At 41.1% G+C, this 16,024-nt stretch overlaps 1 protein-coding gene across 1 annotated transcript in view; it reads left to right on the top strand.

Moving 5' to 3' along the window:
• The window catches only part of CUBN (cubilin), a 264,380-nt gene that overhangs the window by 93,766 nt on the left and 154,590 nt on the right, over positions 1-16,024 (top strand). The window contains exon 28 of the mRNA XM_032425570.1: positions 3,891-4,041. Within this exon, the coding sequence (XP_032281461.1) occupies positions 3,891-4,041 (151 nt within the window). The remainder of the gene's footprint in view (positions 1-3,890; positions 4,042-16,024) is intronic.

Below are 16,024 nucleotides of genomic sequence, written 5' to 3'. Positions count from 1 at the left end.
TCTCAATACAGTTGTACAAATTAGATCTGCATATTTAAAGTGAGAGTCTCGATTTTTCTTTTTCTTAATTTCTGCTAGTTTCCTTTTGTGGACTGTTTTCCAAGCTCGAGTATTGTTTGGACCGAGTGGATCTTTAGGCTTTCTAAAAGCAGGGGAAATCATACCCGTAGCAGGACCAAGTCAGCATGCTTGCCAGCAGTCGCCCTGAGTCACAGCTGGAGCGTCCTGTGGTTAGCATTCTGCTCTGACAACAGGCTCAGGAGTAGCAGGGGCCTACTGGTTTCCATGGCAACCAGTATTTGTGTACCTTGAAAAATGACTGTTCCTTTTTGTGTGGTAAATTTACGCGGGAACGAATTGTAGAGGTGACGTTAGCCATCTGTGTGAATACAAACAAACAAAAAAGCCTAATTTAATTAAGTGTAAACTTTAGAAGGACATAAAATTGGGGGTTGAGGTGTTTTTGTGTAGAGGTTTTGTTCTACACTAATTAATTAATTCATTTATTTGACATATTTAAACATTTTCATCAATGTCTATTTGATGTTTATTTCAATGCATCACTCTCTCCCCTCCAAAGGCTAAAAGAGACTAATTGTCATTCATCAGTGTTCCCCCCAAACCCGCTCCCTTTGCCCCCGCCCCACCCCCCATCCCATTCACAATGTGTTATTTAAGAAAGACTGGGATTCAGGAGCTCTCCTTCAATGAGGTAATCCTATCCGGAAGGAAGAAAAAAAAAAATCCCCTCCAAGTTATGTGAAAATGTCAGGTTTCTTAACCTTGCTGAGCTGGGGAAGCAAAAATACTGTACTGCTTATGACCTTGTGTAGAATCTAGAAGGCAGTTCCTCAAAATGTCACTACAACCGTTTCAGAAGATCCATCAAGCTTAGAGCAATTATGGTTATAGAGAAATCTTACCTTGTGTTTTGTTGCATAAAGATGAAATAATTAAAGTTTTGGTCACCGAACTACAACCCAAAGTTAAGAATGAGCCTTCTGGAGTGGAAAATAGTAGAGTGTTTCTTGCTTATTATACCTCTGCTTGGGAACAGTATGTTTATTTTTGTATTAATTAGTTTTGAATTGGAATTGGTACACTGGAGTTAATAAAAAACAAAACAAAACAAAACAAAACAAAACTCTGAAGCTAGGATAAATATCCTAAGGCGATGCAGTAACTTAGGAGTAAACAGAGTGCAGCATGGCCCTCCTCCCCCACGTCCACACCCTGCCTGAGATGGGGGGACCTGCCATCAGAAGGGAAGGATTTTTTTGTTGTCCCGTTTTCTTTCTGTGTTGCTTTGTTCTTTCCCTCATTTTTGCTGCCTCATTATGGCTTCTGTCAACTATCTAGACAGACACTTGCTAATAAATATACCTCATCAAAGCAGCAGTAGTAGTAAAAAATCAAAAGGAAGCTGAAGTGATAATCCTGAAAAATAAACTTCCTCTTTATTCATTCGCTTAAAACGCTGAGGTTTACTACCTAAGGGTGAGTTATATAACGGACTTCTGAGTTTCCCACTTTCTCTGCTGAACTTCCCCCAAATATCACAAACATGGATACCTGATGAGCAGCTAGTTTTGAGAACTCAATGAGACAGGCCAAGATTTAGAAATCTGTAATTTATTATGACCTTGAACAAGGCCCTGCCTGATCCCCGACCCCCTTCTACAGAGCAGCCACAAAGGATCCAGACTCTTTGTTGCCTACAAGGAACATGCTGAAATTTAGGACTGTAAGACCTTAATATGTATCTAACTATGCAGGATTCAAGTAATAGTGCAGATTAATTCCCATCGAAATAAATGCAGTTGTAGGGGAAACCATTGTGTTCATTCATTGAAGATGTACTGGGAATCTGCCCTTGACTTACGAGGCAGAGGAGACTGGGAGAGGTGGTCCAGGCTCTAAGGAAACTCATAATCAGTAGGGGAGATAAGACACACATGCCTGTAACTAGAATACAAAGGAATGTGACCATTTCTACAAAGAAGCACAAGTAAAAAGTGGAGGGGTTTCAAAGGAAAACTAATTTATGACTGGCTATAGGGATTAGGGAAGGCTCCATGGGGGTGCTTTGTAGAATTTGATGATAAAGTTTTTTCCATGCTTCAACCAATATGTTTAAAACACTATTTTATATCATAATATTTCAGTAAATAAAAACAATTTGGTTGGGGCACCTGGGTGACTTGGTCCGTTAAGTGTCTCACTCTTGATTTTGGCTCAGGTCATTATCTCAGCATCCTGGGATCCAGGGATCCAGCCCTGGGTCCAGCTCTCAGCGGGAAGTCTGCTTCTCTCCTCTGTCTCTCCCTCTCCCTCTACCCTCCCCCATTCACACGCACTCTCTCTCTCTCTCAAATTAAATGAATAGATTTTTAAAATAATAATAATTTTGTCAATTTGGAATGTATTAAAACCAGATTATACATTTACCTACAGACACATGCAAACACATGAACTCACACATACTCTTACATATGTATGCTCTATAACAGAATAATCAAGGAAATCCATAAGTCTACAATTGAATATTTTCAATTTTGTTGTGATGGACTGTTCATTCCAAGGGTAACTAGAACAAAGTAGACAGCAATGTAGACATTAGTGGATTAAAAGAAAATACAATAGCTTGAGTAACGAGGAGCCGATCTTTTTCAACTATCATTATTTCTTGATTGGAGAGATATGGCAGAGAAGCTTATTATTATTTTTTTTAGTTTAGAGGTATGTATCTGATGAAATTAATGAGGCAGATAAATGGTGCATGACAGGATGTACAAATAGTTTAGTGGGAAAGTGGGCAAAGACCTCAGCAGAAAAGTTCCAGGGGAAGAAATATAAATGCCTAGTAAGCGTGAAAAACCTTCAACCTCAAAGTAACATAAATTAAGACAATTATAAAACCAAAAAAATTTTCCTATCAGCACCAGCTTTAAAAATAATAGCAGTCGTGATTGCCAAGGTCCCCTGTAAGAACCATTTCAGTAAAGTACTAGTGGGGGGTACATTGGTATAAACTTTCTGGTAAGAGATTTAATGATATATATCAAGAGCCATAAAAGATGATACTCTCTGATTCATTCCCCTTACAGGAATCTTTCCTGAGGGACATTTAAAATATCAAACAAATACTCATATTGGCAAAAAAATTGGAAATGTCCTCAATGAACTACAACACAGTATTAGTAGCATTTTACGCCACCATTAAAAATGTTTACATAGACTATTGAGTGACATACTTAGAGAAAAACTGGGAACACAATTAAATGTGTAGCCTGAATTTATACACACACATATACACCTGGACTCATGTGTGTATATGTACATATATAAGCAAACGAAAAAAAAATGTTGGTAAGAGAAAGTTCTGGTATTAACAGAATATTAAGAGTGGTTATCTTCAGTGGGATTAATTTTCGTATTTACCTTTTACATAGCTTTCTAAAATGTCTAAATTTTTATAGTTAGTATTTATTTAAAAATTTGTACATCTTACAACTATAAGACTGATATTCACTGAACGTCTCTCATGTGTCATTAATGTGTGAACACATCTCATCCGGGCCACCATTTCCTTATTCTGTGCCTGGATTTACACTTTCGAGGGAACTTACTAGGCTGACCTAAAACCAAACATTAATATTTGGGTTTCCAGCTTTATTGGGCTTAGGAATCACCCATAAAACTCTCTCTATATATTTGTCTATTTTTAATGCTTATGTGAAGCCTCCTGTGCTCAAACCATCTCAGCAGATTTACCCTCAACCTTTCAGCCAAGAAGCAGCTTTTGCTACATGAGCAGACTCTGCTTTTTTTTTTCCATGTGACAAGCCATGTGAAGTCTCTCACGTTGGGAAGTTTCTCCTTGATTTCAGCTCCATGACGGCCCCCGGCGGATCGGGCGCTACTGTGGAGCAGATATGCCACCCGCAGGGAGCACCACAGGCTCCAAGCTTCAAGTGCTGTTCTACACCGATGGGGTCAGTCACCATGAGAAAGGATTTCAGATGCAGTGGTTCATTCACGGTAAGCCCCGTGCTGATCTTCGTTGTATTTGATAGTTGCTGTTTGACTAAGAATTATTCCTTTCCCAATTCTCTCTTTGGAACCAATCCCACCTATGAATACTGGAACATGGGCAGTAAGCTGGTGCTAGGCCTTGGACCGTTTCCTCAGTCATTGGTGGCTCTGGGAGAGCTAATCTGGGTAGGGTTAAGAGAGGATGGGCCGTGAATAGCTACTGACATCTTTGCAACAATAAATTGCCAAAGAGAACAATAAATTGCCAAGGAGCAGAGTGAAGTTTCTAGTGGGGTAAAACCTACAGCTGGGTGTGGCAAGCCAGGTGGCATTAGAGTCTCCCAGGGGAGTGGAGTGGAATGAGATTCAAGGCTTATTCTGACATAGCAGAGAAGGAATGATGGGGGGTGGGAGGGATAAAAGGATAAAAGGGCAAGGATGGGAGTCACTCTGGGAGAGAAGGGGGGGCACTGGGCTGAGAGGGGGACAGGAGTAGAGAACTCACACTCAGCCGGGGTGTGTGTTGTACCTGCCAAACAGAGTCGGGGCATGTCAGCACCCACCTATGAACTGGTGGTTCAGAAAGCACATAGAGATAATCATTCCTCTGAGGATGAGCATTCATGTTTAATGAGAGTTCCAGAACTTGGAGATTGACCTCATGTGGCCCAGTCTAATGAGAGGAGGCCCCAGAGCAGTGGTTCTCAAAATACGGTCACCCAAGAGCAGTATCAACATCACCCGGAACTTGTGAGAAGTGCACATTCTGAGGCCCCCTCCCAGACCTACGGAAGCCTGATAATCCACATCTTAACTAGTCTCCCTGGTGATTCAAGTTTGAGAACCACTCTCCTAAAGGGATCCACACCTAACAAATACAGTCCTTGTGACTATTAACCACTCTCCTAAAGGGATCCACACCTAACAAATACAGTCCTTGTGACTATTATCGTAGGACTCCTAAAGGGATCCACACCTAACAAATACAGTCCTTGTGACTATTACAACCAAGGTCTTAGGACTCGCTGGTCTGTTTCAGTCAATTTGAAAGAGAAGTGGAATTGGAATATTATCACACAGAGATAGCTAAACGTTAGTGGCCCTACTGTCCGAATCAGGGGTGAGCCCAAGGCGAGCACACATAAACGTGGATTGTGGTTGACTCTTGAGGGTTGTTAAAATCATAGTCCTTTTATTATATGAATCTTAGCACTGTACAGAAGTGAATACCCTTACTGTATACTTAAGAGTGTTAGATGTTCTGTTAACATGAGCTGGAGACTGGGTGTATTTCTGTTAAAATACAAGTATGGGGCCTTCAGTATTTAAAAATATTCAGTGGTAATCCACAGAGCTACTTATAGCTTGAAATACAGATTAGGAATTCACAAAGTGAACGAGCTATGATAATTAAGCCTGTGGGAGTTCTGGCCTGTTCTCTTCACCGAGGGGGTGGATTTAACCTTGAAATGTAAATTTATTGACTTGTTAAGTGAAGGGACTGGATTGATTTATCTGTATAATACAGTCCATCTCTAGTATTCTGTGATTCAGAGATGGCGTGATTCTAAGGCAACCAGAGAAGAGTGCGAAAAAACCTAGAAGACACAGGAACACCTTGAGAAATGACCCAGATTTTCAAGGGCTGTGGATATTTTCCAGAACAGCGTTTCTCAGACTTTCACATGCATGTGAATCACTGCATGTTAAAATACAGAGTCTGATACAGGGGCCTGAGGTAAGGCCCATGAATCCTAAATGAATTTCTAAAAAGCTCCCAGGGACTGCTGATGGTGCTACTCTGTAGACCACACTTTGAGGAGCAAGGTGAGAGCAGATGTTAAGGCTGAAGACATAAAATAGGAGAAAGACAGCATCTCTGGAGACTAGAGAAAGCTTCTAAGGTGCTCCAAGGGCGCACTGTACTAAGAGCAGAATAATATCCTCACTCTTTTGATGTCAGGAGGATACGAGCTGGGGCTTCTGTAAGAAAACTTTATTGCTTCCGAAAGATCCAAAGGGGAGGAAAACTTTCACGCGAGACAGAAGGATGGAAAGGAAGAAATGCTAACCAGGAGGTGGAGACTCAGGGCCTAGGGAAGAGGTCCCCAGCCCTAGATACACATTAGAATTTCGTGGGAGTTGTAAAGAGAACCCATGTACCGGGTTCAGCCTTCAGAGACAGGATTCAGTTCGTCTTCGGTGGGACCTTGACAATGGCTAATTAAAAAAAATCTCCCTAAGTAATTCTGCCATGTGTTTAGGATGGAGGGTTTTAGGAGCAGTGATTTTGCTGTTGCTGGTTAATACCTTTCTTCTCGGTGGGTTCCTTCCTCTCCCTTCCAGGTTGTTCTAGCTATCCTACCTGCAAGGCCACACTAAGGAGTACGATTTTATGGTCATTATTGGCTAGACTGGATTACTGTATCACTAGATTCTTTCAACCAACATGCTAGACGTGGCTGAATCCTCTGCTGAAAGCTCTGAGTTTGTTTTGGGAAAATTTTTTTCTACCAGTTCTATTTGGAATCTGTCTTTCTTTGGGAGAGTCAAAGACACTCTCTGTCTATTCTCTTTTCCTGTTTACTATTTCACAACTTTCTCCCAATTGGTGACAACTTGCTAAGCTTGGAATCAGAGTTGTAAAACAAAATTTTGCCATATGGGACCAGAACTTTTTTTTAACTCTGTGCTGCCCACTATATATAAATTACACCTGGGAAGAACCTTCTGGAAGGGGATTGTTAGTGGTGTAGATCTGTGCAAAATTAACTATCATATACTACAGTTATGCAATGCTTCATATACACAGAGTTTCTACTCTGCATTTTGACTTGATCTTTAACTTGAGGTAGTCTGGGGAGTGGGGCCAACAGAAAAGACTAGGGTCAGAGAAGAGGTCTTTGATAGGAGAGGCTCTCCCACTTCTTACCCAGCAGAGATGGACCGAAGACATAAATCTGATTTCATAGTCACCCGTGTGTTCATTCCACAGATACTGAGGAGTTGTTTAGGGCTGGGTACTGTGCTAGGGCTGGGGCCGGGGTGTGACTCCCACCCACAGGCCTGGTTCCTGGTTTTATAGAGCTCCACTGGGTGTCTTTGAGAAATAGCCACCAAGCAATATGCTCACAAGTCAACATAAAGTCAGAAGTGTGATAAGGACCATGGGAGCTCATAAAAGGGAATTTGATCTAGACATGAGGTCAGAGAAGTCCTGCATGAGAATAGGACCTTTGAACTAAAATCTAGGAATAGGCAGGAATTACATAGGCAAATAGGAGAAGGAAAAGGATTTCCGGTAGAAGAAGGCCCCTGTGGTGGGAGACAGCAGGGTAAGTATGAGGCACCCCAAACCCAGTGTGGCTGGGGTCCAAGGTCGCGAGCTGAGCTGTAACAGCCAGAGCGTTCTGGTCACTCAGGTCACTCACAGTTAGGGGCTCAGGCAGGGATAGGGGCCACACCCTCTCTTTCCCCTAAACCCTTGAGATTTCAGGGAGAGCAGTTCTAGTAGGACTTTAAAGCACTGAAGCCACATGCCATGTGGCGGGATTCAAAATACAAACTAAAACACAAAATGTAAATAAATACAAAACAAAGACAAAATCCAAAACACATTAAACAACTGGTCTCCGTGTGACAGTATAGTAGGCATATTGTTGAGTACACGTGTTTGTGCACATGTGTAGGTGAAGGTATTTCAAGAAGCTCATCTGTGCACAGACCCTCCAGGCCAGGGCCCAGGACACCCAGCCTGACTCTAACACTGATGCTGCTTTTCTTTCCCTGGCCGGAAGGAAGCGCCTTTAAACCTGTAGCCTCTTTTCATTCGAGATATCTAATTTAAGGTGCTCATCCCCCACCCCCTAGCTCTTTTCCAAACTGTGCAGTAAGAACTCCAAGAAGCTCTTCACTGAGAATTCAGAATCTACACTGGTATCATTTCCTGAGCATTGCTGCTGAGGGAGAATCCACACCCCCGCCCCCCGCCCCACACTTCATTTATTTTGCCAATTAATAAATAAGCCTGTTTTCAAAATGTGCTTCTTTGTCAACTGCACAAATCTTCTATTTGCTTTGAGAACATGGATATACAATCAGGCTTTATTTGTGGGCCCATTTTTAAAGAGGCTCTGTAGATGTGAGATTAAACCGCACTGCCTCGCCTTTATGCAAACCATCAAAGAGAATCCCACTCTGGAAAGAAAGAAATGGCCACAGTTGCCCTGCCTGGCTAAAGGGTTCACAGTATTCAGTGTTGACAGCATTGTCCAGGGGCTGAATTCAGCCTTGGGGGCCTCCATCTGGGTTGCTGAAGGGAATAGAGAACTCTCTGCAAGCTGTGTGAATAGAGGCCTCCCTCCCGGTTGGCTGTGCACACCCCTCGCCTCTTCTGGCCGTCCCTCCCAGAGGCCTTCTTTTATAGGCAGTGGGATCCAGCATACAAACAAGGTCAAGGAGCTTTGTGAGTGAAAGAGTGACATTTGCAAAGGGAGAGCACCCCTGAGCTGGGAATAGCCGGGGAAGGGCTAAGTGGCATGTGATCGGGAGGTGATGTCACCCTGGGTTTTCACAAAGGAAAGTGTGGCCTTTTCTTTGGTGAGATAGATGACATCAGCCTCTTGAATGGGGGCTGGTTCCATTTTGCCTTCTTTTTAGCTGTTAACGAGATTTCTCAAGCCTTGAGGGGAATCAGCTGGGGAGAACATGGCTCCCCTTCTCCATGGCTGGCTTGGTTTGAACGTGAGCCAGTCCCCTCTTGAGTACTTACTTGAGTATATACTTGAGTATATTTTTAAAAAAATATAATTTTAGAGCCCTGGCAAAGAACCTCCAGGAGGTCAGCAATGTTTCTTTTAGACCTTCTGTCTACTTCTCTTTCCCTCACATGGTCTTCTCAATTGTCTTTGTTTACTTTTGGTCTTTCAGGGGAATTCCTTCTCATTGGTAATTTCTATTCCTTTTATGACTTAGAGTATATGTGCTGGGGTTTCTGAGAGGTTCACCCTTTGAGGACAAAGGTTTTATCTTTTGTAATAACATTATCCATTTGCCTTATATGCGAATGCTGGCTCATCCCTCTTCCGGGGTGAGGGTGAATAAACTTGGCCCTTTGGGGGGGTTCTGGGCCTGCTCTCCACAGAATAGATCGTTTGCAATTGTGCATCATGTTATAGTGACTGCATGTAGCCTCTGGAAGCAGGAATTTATCAAGAACGTATTTTTCATTTGTTCAACCTACCAACCAACCAACCAGCATATTTATTTTTCTACTACCAGGTTCTGGGCTTGATGTTGAGAGTATAGAGAGTGTATTAGTTTGCTCAAGTAGCCATAAGAACATGCAGCAGACTGGGTGGCTTAAACAACAGAAATTTATTTCTCACTGTTCTGGAGGCCTGAAGTCCAAGATCAAGGTGTTGGCAGGTTTCGTTTCTCCTGAGGCCTCTCTGGTTGCTTGCAGACAGTAGCCTCCCTGCTGTATGTCCTCACATGACCTTTTCTCTGTGAGCACACATCCTGGTGTCTTCACATATCCCAATTTCCTCTTCGTAAAAGGGCACCAGTCAGATTGGATTACGGGCCCACCCTAGGGGCCTCATTTTGATGTAATCACCTCTATAATGGCCCTATGTCCAAATACGGTCACATTCTAGGTACTGGGGCTTAGGGCATCAATATATGAATTTTAGCAGAAACAACTCAGCCCATAACAGAGAAAGAGACAGCATCCTTGACTTTAGGGAGTTAGTCATCTAATAGGGGAGACAGACAAGTAAACCAACTGTAGAAATAAGTCCATAATCCATGATGCTGTGGGAGCAGAGGAGATGGAGGATAGCCTGAGGGACTTTGAGAGTCTCTCCAGACAGCTTTGATACTTGAGCTGAGTTTTAAAGAGTGAACAAGAATTGATCAGTCAGACAAATATCTAGGAGAGGGAGGCATTTCTAAGTAGAAGCAGGGAGGCTTGGGATATACCACCAAAATTTTGTAATGGGCAAGGATTTCAGCTGGAGCACATGTTCTTAATGTCAACCTCAAGGGCATGAAAATTGGTTCTTGGGAGAGTGAAAAAAAAATCTTGTATTTAATGGATAAAGCACAGATATGTATCATACATAACATATAGTATATGTGTAATGTTAACATCCCATGGAAGAGAACTTGGGAAAATATATCTAGGAAGTTTCCCTAGAAAGGCAATAATGACCAAACATTTGGGAAACACTGAGCTCCAGGGAATGAGGGAGTTGAAGCAGAACAGGTTGTCAGAGATCAATTGGTCAGAACCATTGCAAGAACTTGGATTTTATTTCCTGTTGTCTGTCCTGAGCCTTGCCTCTGCATGATGCAAAAATTCACAACAATCTGGATGTAGGATGTTCGCCGTGAAAGTGATTTTATGAATTGTGGTCAGCAAAGATCCAGGGCACGCTCACCAGGCTGGGATGTGAATCACACCTTCTGGTTCTCATGTCAGACAGAGGCCCTTCTCTTGCTGGTGACGAATTGCTTTCATAGTCACTTCCTGCTGGGTGGTGATAGATAAAATGTCGCAGAGAGAGAAGTGTTAAAACACCTGTCCTAGTCTGCCTTTAAAGTAGCCTCCTTGACAATCAAGAAGGTGCCTTCTGTTCAGTAAGTCGGTTAGCAATCTCTTGGTGAAGATAAATGGGTAAAAACATGGACTCCTGTGATTGTTTTATTCTTTAGGGTGGGATATAAGATAAAGAAATCCTGTCCCATTTGGATAGAAATTTAAGTAAAAGAGAAGTTTTTAGGAAACATTAGTTGTGTTTAAGTTCAAAGTTATTTCCCTAAACACTGACTAGGCTTTCTTTCACATTTACACATGTTATATCCTATCCTGCCTATCCTGGCCTCTTCAGCTTGTTTGATATTTTGAACTTTTGTCTTTGTGATACTCACAGCAAACCTTTAAGCATGAGACTGAATGAACACAGTCTTCCTGTAGAACCAAAGCATAGATTTCTACATTGTGATACTGTGTCTGATTTTTATTTATGGCAAATTCTCACTTATATCTTTTTTGCAAAGAAGCTCTTAATGGAAGATGCTAATTTTAAACAATCTGTTTATAAATTAACTCACTTTTGTAAGATTGAGATAATAATTTACTAAGAAAATCATGCACCTCTTTTTGCATTGTCTTCAGAACCTTTCCAGCGAGGTCCTAGTAATCAGAGGCAGCATTAAACATATGCAGACCTTTCAGAATGAGTGGGAAAGGTAAATCCTGACATAATTTGCCTCCTTGACAACCGAAAATACACATACACACAGTTGACCTTCATTTAATGTTGGCTCTAACTCTTGCAACCAAGTGAGGGCCTTTTAGGAGTCTTACATCCCAATTCCCATGTCGCTACTATTTGAAAAAGTTTGAGTTCTATTTCCATTGCTCCTCTTTGAAACAGTTATAAAAAGAAAAAAAAAAAAAAAAAAAAAAACTCCCAAGCAGCTATGACCTTCCCAAATCATATATTGCACAATTTGTAATAGTCCTTGAGATTTGGGCCAAATGAAGGGCTTTCTTGAATCTTCTGTTTGTGTTCTTGTTCCCTAGCAACAATATCCCTGATAGATATTGCACATACTTTCCAGGGGATTCCACACTCTTTCATACAACATGAAAAAAAGAAACCACACTTTTTTTTTCATAGTTTCAAATTTTGTGGCAGCCAAAAATGACTAAACCAATGCAGAACAAACACAATGTTCAGGGTAGAACATTAATTCTTGTCTCCAGAGGTTTCTCTTTTTGAGCATTCACTTATATATTGCCATATTTTTCTGTGGCATTATTTATCCAAGGACTTGATTTCTTTATGTGCCCCTGTGTACTCAGAGAAATGAGTGCCAGCCTTCCATGTCATTGACTCACACAACAAAGAGTGAATCTCTGAGGTAGGATAGTAACTACATTCTAGAAGATTTAGTAGAATTTCACATTCTCTATATAAGTAATGACATTCATACATTTGTCCCTGATTTTTTTTTCTCCTCATTATACCTATAGACTATTTACAAGCTACGTGATAGAGATTTTAGTACTTAAATGTAACTTTAAATTTATTTTAAGATATTGTGATAAAAATAAACTGTCATATAAAGAATGAATGAAATGAAATGAAAATGAAAATACGATTTAAATGGTTGGTGCATTAAGTAATTTGATATCTCATTTATTATCACTGGGCCAAAGAATTATTTAAAAAATGTTTGATGTTATTTTGAAAATGTTGATATTATCATCTTAAAAAAGTGATACTTGCCGTGTGTTGAGCCCTTTGGTTAGTGCTTTAAATATTGTCTCATGTTTTGTCCAATAATGTGCTGAAGTAAGCATCATCATCCCCACATTACAGATAAGAACACTGAGGAAGGAGCCTTAGAGAAGTTAAATAACCTCCCCAAACTCACAAATCCAGAGAGTTTTAGAATCAGGACACAAAACCAAGGTGTGGTATAGAACTCCAAAGCCTCTGTTTTAAAGAGCTGCACTCTGCCTAAAAGCAAGTCCGTTTTCCTCACAACTATTCATTGCAAGAGAGATTAAGCTATATTGCAATGCAGAGATGGTCGGAGTTTATAGTAGGTAATTTTGTAATTAAATTCCCATTGAGGATAGGAATGTTTGAAAATGAACATATGCAGTCTTTCCCAAGTAAATAATATTCTGGTTCCAAGGTCTCCCCACTGAATTACACAATTCCTCCTTTCTTCAGGTTCAAGTAGCAATAATGGGGGGAAGCACATTACTTAGCAAACAACTAGTTCAAAATAGCTGATGTTATTTGTCCTTCAACACAGTATCTGCTCTGTTACTCATTTATAAAGTGCTCCTCTTTGGGAGTTGCTACCTAGGGTTGATGGAATCCTAAACTTCTGAGCTAGGATAGACCACAGAGGTCATCTAATCTGTTATCATGGTTTAGTTACCCAAACTAGTTTACAGGAGTTTTATTACAGTGAAGAGTGAAAGGACAGCCACCCCCAAAATAGATTGGCTTGACTGGAAGTCAGCAATAGGGGACAGAGTGCAGCACTCGATGGGGTTAATTTTGGAGCTCTGCCCCAGAAACATTTGTCCCTTTCCAAGGAAATGACCTCACAGGCTGGATGCCTGCAGCCTTTGCCCTGTAAGTGGCCTTCACCCCTGATATCATCACAGAAAATGATCCTGTGTCTCAGGCTTGGACAGAGCTTGGATGGTTAGAGGATATGACCGTTGACAAGGTCATATCCCTCCCACATCTGTCCATTTGTTGATATGGAGCACCCTGGCTGTGGAGGAAAGGTTGGGAGTTGGGGAAGGAGAGAGAAGGAAACAGTGGTGGGGCATGCTGCAGAGCCATGTGGGGAGGTTCATGAGCCTTTCCCTGTAAGGACACTGCAGGCCAAAACAATTAAATCAAAAGAAAGCAGGATTAGAATGCATATTTTTAAATAGAAGTATGAGTGTTGACCTTGGAAATCGCATCAAGAGAACACATTTCCTCAGTCTTTGCCTATTTGGGGGATTTCATAAAGGAGCTATTAGTAGCCTTAGGCAGGACTAGGCATGCATTTTTTGGGGGACATTAGTTGAGTTGCCTTGGTCTCATTTCATTTCCTTGGAAGATATTTTTATACTATTTTCATCTGTTTTGTTCAGAACTCTTAGATAATTTAAAAAATGCATAAGAGAAAGAGATTGAGTGATTGATTGACCTCTGAATTATAAGCAAAAAATTGCTACTGAGGAACCATTGTTTAATTTGGCCAGAATGAGTAGATGAAGAAGAGAAAGGACATAGTTAATCAAAATTAAAAGACAATGCGATTGGCTATACTTCTCTGGGTCAAAATGAAAGATTGTTATCCTTTCATATACAGGAAATTAAAATTTATACAATGTGAAAAGTTCCCAAATATGGCTCCATTGGGTTCATTTCTCTTTAATGGTGTACTAAGGTGAAATACTTCAATAGTCAGCTTCAGGATATCTCGGAGAGTCAGATAGCTATGATAATCTTAATTTTGAATATTTCTATGACATCTTATATAGTCATTTAAAAGTCATTTTATAACTATGGACAGAATCGATTTTGAGCTCCTCACCTCTATTTTCCAAGTCATTAACTTCATGGTATGGCCTTATTCTTTCTCTCTTTTTTTGTCGCTACCATTGAAAAGAGACAACTCTACTCCATATCCATTGCTGTATGGAAATCAGTCAGACAAGTGATTTTCTGAAAGTCTGGGCCTGAGATGAGGTCCTCATGGAAGAGGAAACTGTTTAAACCCTTACTGGTTACTCAGTGCTAAAAATCCTTATCCTTAGTTCTTGAGTTTGTGTTTCTCCTATTGTGCTACCGACCCTAAGTCTGTCTGTAGCTTTCTCAACAGTCGACTTTGCTGAGTCTGAATGTTTGTGTCTCCCCAAAACTCATGTGTTGAACCTAACCCCAAAGGTGATGGTATTAGGAGGTGGGGCATTTGGGAGGTGATAAGGTGATGAGGGCTCTGGGATTAGGCCCTTAAAAAAAGAGGCCCAAGAAATCCCTCTGCCACATGAGGTCTGCGACCCAGAAGAAGGTCTTCACCAATCATGTGGGCACCCTGAGCTTGGTCCTCCAGCCTCCAGAACTTTGAGAAATAAATTCCTGATGTGTATAAGCTACTCAGTCTGTGGCATTTTGTTATAGCAGCCCAAAGAGACTGAAACCAACTTTCTCTATCTTCTAACCTTATCCTTAACCAACCATTATCTCAATCTCAGTGTGATAAATAGGAAGTAATTAACACAAGAAGGAGTAGGGAGAGCTTACACACCCCAACTCCTTCAGATATTATACTCAAAGTGGCTATAGTTTTGTGTCTGTCTTCAAGTTTGGCCACCCTGTCTGTCAAGAAAAGAATGGGGGTACATTAGCTTCCCTAAGGCTTCTGTAACAAAATACCACAAACTGGGAGGATTAAAACAACAGAAATTTATTTTCAAAGTTCCGAAGGCTAAAGTCCAAATTCCAGGTGTCAGCAGGGCCATTCCTCCAAAGGCTCTAGGGAAGAATCCTTCCTTACCTCTTCTAGCTACTGCTGGTTGATGGCAATCCTTGGCTTTCTTTGGCTTCTAAAAGCATAATTCCAATCTCTGTCTCCATCATCGGTGGCCTTCCTCCTCCTGTGTGTCTGTGTCCAGATTTCCCTCTTCCTATGAGGACACCTATTATATTGGATCAGCCCCACTCTAATTCAGTGTGACCTTATCTTAACTTGGTAACATCTGCAAAGACCCTGTATCCAAATATGGTCACATTCACAGATTCCAGGTGGATGTGATTTCTGGGGGACACTCTTCACCCTAATACAGGAGCATCTGCAGCTTTTGAGAACTTTCTCCTTTCTTGGGGTCACCCTGCTTTGTCTTCTTTCTTCTTCCTTTATTCTCAGGAGAATTTCACATTTCTTGGTCTTTTTATTATCTGATCTTCTTCTCTGGTTTCATCTGTGATTGCTCTAGCTTGTGCTAACCCACAAAATATCCCAGAAAATCTGCAAATCATTAAGATCAGATCATATCCTTGAAATCAGATGGATTCTGAGGGCTCTACCCTTGGTCTTATCTCCAAAGAGTCTAGTGATCTGATTTTCATATTTTCTCTTAGTAGGATAGATACCTACCATCTGCCTTTCTCCTGCATCCCAGGAGAGCAGCATCCACTTTTAGACTGTTGGGGAATTAACTGGTAAAATCAGAATTAACAGGTAAAATTGCTGACTTTTTGTGGTTATTCTACATGCTACAGTCACCTTTGGACAACTTCGGCCATTTTAGGGAACTCACATTTTTCTCTACCTCCACCTTCTACCCCCATCCTTAAATTTCTCTGTTCAAAATTGCTTTACCTATATTATTTGCATATCTCATAGATGAAACAGAAGTGAGGCCTCTGTACTCCAGGAAATAGTTCAACCTTGC

Source organism: Phoca vitulina, unplaced genomic scaffold, assembly GCF_004348235.1.
Source record: "Phoca vitulina isolate PV1807 unplaced genomic scaffold, GSC_HSeal_1.0 scaffold33, whole genome shotgun sequence".
NCBI lineage: Eukaryota > Metazoa > Chordata > Mammalia > Carnivora > Phocidae > Phoca > Phoca vitulina.
Note: the sequence above shows the minus strand (reverse complement) of the source record. Positions and strands in the feature narration are given on the sequence as shown.